At 38.6% G+C, this 6000-nt stretch overlaps 1 protein-coding gene across 50 annotated transcripts in view; it reads right to left on the bottom strand.

The window, feature by feature from the left end:
• Positions 1–2391: 2391 nt before the first annotated feature.
• The window catches only part of TRDN (triadin), a 406058-nt gene continuing 402449 nt past the window's right edge, over positions 2392–6000 (bottom strand). For all 50 annotated transcript variants that reach the window (XM_060419417.1, XM_060419418.1, XM_060419419.1 and 47 more), the window contains one exon: positions 2392–5147. In XM_060419417.1, the coding sequence (XP_060275400.1) occupies positions 5011–5147 (137 nt within the window). In that variant the 3' untranslated portion in view covers positions 2392–5010. The remainder of the gene's footprint in view (positions 5148–6000) is intronic.

The following is a 6000-nucleotide window of genomic DNA, read 5'->3' as shown; positions in this document are numbered from 1 at the left end:
CATTCCTTCCAAAGAAATCCCAGGGTTGATCTCCTTCAGAATGGACTGGTTGGATCTCCATAATATTTACTTTGACACTGCCTTCACTAAGTTACATTGCTGAAACACCCTCAGATAGTCTAACAAATGTTTGATCCTGCAGCGGTGTCTGGGGTCCAGGGGCCAGCTAGTGTTCTATCTCAGCTTTCTATTCAGGGCACTACCTTTCCACAGATATCTTACAAGCTCTATGGGGTCTGATTCAATGATATGAAGGATATTCTGTTGTCATTTATTTAGAATATTATGGACTATAAAGAAAGCTGAGCACAGAAGAATTGATACTTTTGAACTGTGGCGTTGGAGAAGACTCTTGAGAGTCCCTTAGACTGCAAGGAGATCCAACCAGTCCATCCTAAAGGAGATCAGTCCTGGGTGTTCATTGGAAGGGCTGATGTTGAAGCTGAAACTCCAATCCTTTGGCCACCTGATGTGAAGAGCTGGCTCATTTGAAAAGACCCTGATGCTGGGAAAGATTGAGGGCAGGAGAAGGGAATGACAGAAGATAAGATGGTTGGATGGCATCACTGACTCAATGGACATGGGTTTGGGTGGACTCCAGGAGTTGGTGATGGACAGGGAGGCCTGGTGTGCTGCGGTCCATGGGGTTGCAAAGAGTTGGACACAACTGAGCAACTGAACTGAACTGAACTGACGGTGTTTGGGGTATATAATATATATAATATTAAATATATAAACATATATATTGCTATTACTACTTTTTTATTAACATGCACTTCTGAAATTTGTATGACTTATTTATTAATATGCACTAATTCATCATTTAATTTGAGCTTTTCTTTACAGTCTAAATGTGTTTTTGTAAGCATCTGTTTTCCTTACTTATTTTGTTAACCTGCATCTCTGGTTGTGTTGAGATTAATTTAAAGAGAGTTGTTTTTTTTCTTATTTGGAGCAAATATTTGGGGTCTTTCAGTGACTTATGACTTTTTTACACTTATAAATAGTGTGGAAAAATAAAACTATTTTTATACACAAAGGAAAGCATCCACAGGAATTTCTAAATATTTTGTTGACATGAACGATTAATGAGGGTTTCCCTGATAGCTCAGCTGGTAAACAATCTGCCTGCAATGCAGGAGACCCCAGTTCCATTCCTGGGTTGGGAAGATCCCCTGGAGAAGGGAAAGGCTACTCACTCCAATATTCTGGCCTGGAGAATTCCATGGGATTGCAAAGAGTCAGACACAACTGAGCTCACTTCAATTCATAATCAATGAAGGGAGCAGGTACAAGGTAGCAGTAATATTGTCCTGAAAGGAGTAGGGCAAAGCGTGTGGTCAGGAAGCCAGTTACTGGAAAATTGGGCCGAGTTTCTACATCTTAATGAGTGTGTAAATGACAGAGGTAGTTTATGATGGTGGAGACTTCAACATGGAGTCACACAGGGTGGGTTACATGCGGTGGATTAGAAGAGAGAAGATCCCAGTTCTCAGTCTACTTCTATTACCAGTTAGCAATGGGACCCTTTGGCATGTCAACTAACATCTCTGAGGTTCAGTTCCTTTATCTCTAAAGCAAATGAATGAAACTCTTAAAGTCCTTTTAGGCTCTCACGTAGAAAAAAGCAAGTCTTTCCACATAGGATGACATTTCTAACACTGGTTAATAATTAAAAAATAGATTCTGAGATGCTGGACTAAACTAGCTAAAATTTGTAACTGTATCCTGAGGACAAAGTTAAAGGCATCTGGGAGCTAGCTGACTAATGTTCTAGGCCTGGCTTTCGTGCAATTGGCTACTTTGGGCAAATTTATGCATTTGTATAAGGATTAGGTTCGTTTTCTGTATTGTCAACTTAGCTAGGTCGTCCTTGAATTTTCTATCAGGAATAATATTGGTTATTCTCTTTGCTTTTTTCCAGCAAAATAACTCAAAGAAATAATCTGAGTCTCTCAACATATAGTTCTAGTTTCCAAAATATTACAGTGAGGAGGTTTGACAGGGTTGTACCAGAAGGAAGTAATACACTGGGGCATTTCATGTGAATTATTCCAAAAAAAAACCTGGCCCCATTATCAGGCTTTATGAAAACTAAACATAAATTTAAACCTTAGGTTATTATTTATCTCCTATAGACCTTCATTTATCTTCTATAGACCTATGTGTATCTTCTTAGACCTTCATCTGTTACGAGAAGGGAAAGAGAAGGGAAGAGCAAAGAACTGAAATGAGCAGCCCACACCAATTAGACAAAATGGAAAACTAAAACAAATATCAACTACTTACACACTCACAACCACCATGACATGAGCTATGAGTTAACTACTACCGACGACGACTTTTAAACCAACCATTTATCTTTTCACGTTAAAATGTAAAGCACAAACATGAAAGGACTAGAGATACTTTATTTGATGGAGCTGTATGAACAGATGAGAGTTTAGTTAACAATTTTCGTGTGCTATTTTATTGTAACTTCAAGCAGATACACCGTAACAACATTGTTAACATTGTTTACAGCATAATTGAGTTGTCTAATTACAAGGAGCTGTCATATTTTATTTTTTATCAAATAGTTTTCATGATGAGCATGAAAGAGACCATAATATAATGTAGAAAAGCACTCAGTGGAACAAGTAGTGCCACATTCAAAAGTATTCTTTAAGACATTTTTTTGTCATGTCCATACTAAGATATTTGTCAGTCTCCACGGTACATCTGTGAGGTATAAGGTTGTTTGTCCAGAAATCCTTATTTTACACACGGCAAAAATAAGCACAGAATGTTTAGCAAATTTTCCAAGGCCACATATTGTGTCAGGATAGCACTGGACAGAATTTATCTCTGATATTTTTCTTATATGGCCCGGTGCCTAACACAGTGCCTTAGAAAGAGTCAATGCTCAACAGTCATTAAATGAAAATAATGAATGGATAAACCATTCTTTTCTATGAAATTGAGAAAACCATCATATTTTCTCTCTATTCCTTTAGTCATTAAATTGGACAAGCTGGAGGGGTAGTTGAGCAATAAACTTCATCCACTGTCCTACCCACAAGTTTTCACTGTTACAAGAAGAGGCTTAATAAGATGGTATCATCTGATTGGTACTGAAGTTACATACTTCCAGGCAGCCCTCCATACGGAGTGGCATTAATCTTGGTTCATCATATCATTGGCTTTTGTGGTGTAAGTTAGGTCTACCAGCCAGTGGCCAAGACTAACTATTCACAAAAGTCACTGAAAATTCGTTATTAATAATTAATGTGTTACTGATGCACTAGCCTAATGATATTCCAATGAAACAGTGTTCTATATCTTGGACCTAAAGGACTTAGTTGCAGTCCTTGAAAATAAATCACTTGGCTAGTATTGGCTCTGGCTCCTTTGGACTTTGCTGAAGATGATTAAAAAGCCAGAAAGAGTAATTCAATTTACTTCCTGAGTTAATGTGTCATAAGTTACATTGCTACTGTAAACATAACAAAGGTCACAGTCGCATGACATTTATTCATTTATTTATTTAGACTGTACCACGTGACATGCAGGATCTTAGTTCCCTGACCAGGGATCAAATCTGTGCTCCCAGCAGTGGAAGTGTGGAATCCTAACCACTGTACTGCCAAGGAATTCCCTGGCATGACTTTTATTGTTGATAGAAAAATGTAGTTATAAAACATAGGTGTTTATATCACTGAGGGACAAAGGATGGCAAAAGTATAGTTATTTTCCCCAGTGATGCATCATCAAATAAGTTAAAGATTGTTATTCATTTTATTAGCTGCTGCTGCTGCTGCTAAGTCGCTTCAGTCGTGTCCGACTCTGTGCGACCCCGTAGATGGCAGCCCACCAGGCTCCCCTGTCCCTGGGATTCTCCAGGCAAGAACACTGGAGTAGGTTGCCATTTCCTTCTCCAATGCATGAAAGTGAAAAGTGAAAGTGAAGTTGCTCAGTCGTGTCCGACCCTCAGTGACCCCATGGACTGCACTGATAACTAATTACCTAAAAAACAAGTAAGATATCTCATGGCAAACTTAATGGTTAAACTGTGTTCCTTCCACTTTGATGACATTTATATATTTTTTTATTTTGAGCAATAAAGCCTATTTCACTCCATAGAATGATCCTATTAAAGTGAAATGAAAATCCTCTTGCATCTGTCACCCAAATTTGGTGACTGATCTAAAATTTCACCCAGGTGACATTTTACTAGGGCACAGTCTGGAGAAATCTGGCTAGTCTACATCTCATTTGCTTATATTTAAACAAATGATTCACCAGACTTGCCTAATTGGATGGAGTATTTCCACTGGAGTGAATTTCTTAATTGTAATTCAAGACAAATCTTAGGGATAAGATTCATCAAGCCTTTCCACTCCATCTTATCATGTCTAAAGTTCAGAGATATTCTGAGCTCTAAAAGAGCATTACAAGGAACTCAAAGCATTCTTTGGTGAAACTGTTACCCATTTTTAGAGAAGAGTCACAACTGAAATAGATATATATATACAGAAATAAAATTAAACTATTGAATATCAACATACTGGGTAAATTGAATTTAGACACCTACATGATGCAAAAGAGCAGCTTTTGTATAAGCTACTAAAGCCTTTAAACTTAAAGCATAGTCTGTGTTTTCACTTAAAAGTAAATATCTAACTGAAGCCAGAAATTTCATTTTGTAATTGTGTCAATTATGTTTAAAAGATCATTATTAAGTAAAATTTAAATCAGTTTGTGAACAACCTTAAAGTGACTGGAAATAGAAAAATATAAGCACCCACAGCCAGCAACAAACAAATGAGATTCTTGAGCGCCAGACCCTCCAACTTGTCTGCTTATCATTCAGTCCCTTTGCTCACCCTTTCTACACCAGGCAGAAGAGTAAAATATTTTCAAAGAAATCCCCTGGACTACATGATTTCAATTGCCTGTGTCACTGTAGACAAACAGAAGATCCTATTTTCAAAGTTCTAAAGCGATTTGCGAGGGCTGCGCATACGTGTCTTATTGTCGTTGCTTCTGTCCTGGAGAATTCGGTTGGCCAGGGCTCTCTCCAGGGTGGTGCGCAGGAGTGACAGGAAACTGAAATCCATAGCCATTGTATCCATCCAAGTAGACACACTGGAAGAAGCTGATGGGGGCTAAGAAAGAGAGCATGATGATTTATTTAAAAAAACAACTAGAATGTGATTAGGAACAGAGGTAAAGCATTGCGAGGCAGTCTAATTCAATGCATATGGGCATGGGTTCCACAGACAGTCTTGGCAACAGCCAGCATTCTGTCAACCAACCACAGACTTTTTGCAGCTGGCCAGGAAAGAGAATGATAATTGCAGCTTGCAGTATGTAGAATATGGGGCGGGGGAAGTTAGTTAAATCCACTTGAGTCTAAGGGCTTAGGAAGTAGAATAGAGCAAAGCGTGGGTAGAAAGAAGGGGGACAATAAGGGATTATTCTGATTTCATCACCCATGATGTCAGCTGACTTTCATCACTGAGCTTTTTCACTGATGAAAATAGTTTGGAGAAATCTTGAGTTTAGTTCTTCTTTCCTCTTTGTCTTATCCAGAAATGTTTTCTATTTTGTTTTAGCCTCAAAGAGGGGCAGTAACACAACCCTCGCCCCTGCACCCTCGCCAAGGTTGTGAGAGTCTAGGGTTAGGGGTTGGACAGGCTACAGAGAAGGAAAGCAGTAATGCTGGGCCTGCATGAAGCAGAACGGCAGCGCCAGGAGTCAAAGGGGGAGAGACCATCAGAATCAGGCTACCTTCCAGCTGAGCTTTCTCATTCACAGGCACTGTTCTGACATATATTTTATTGATGCCAAATGGTATGAGTGAAAATATCATTGTAGCTGCACATTCTAGATCTTCTATAAAAGGCTCATGAATGTCAAACTATAGAACTGCTTCATGGAAAGATGAAAATATTGTTTTGCTACGGTAAATCCCCCAAGTGAACTGAAAATATTTGACACTTTTGTTTTTTACTAAAA

Source organism: Ovis aries, chromosome 8 (genome assembly GCF_016772045.2).
Source record: "Ovis aries strain OAR_USU_Benz2616 breed Rambouillet chromosome 8, ARS-UI_Ramb_v3.0, whole genome shotgun sequence".
Lineage (NCBI taxonomy): Eukaryota > Metazoa > Chordata > Mammalia > Artiodactyla > Bovidae > Ovis > Ovis aries.
The sequence above is the reverse complement of the archived record's forward strand: the minus strand, read 5'-3'. Positions and strand labels throughout refer to the sequence as shown.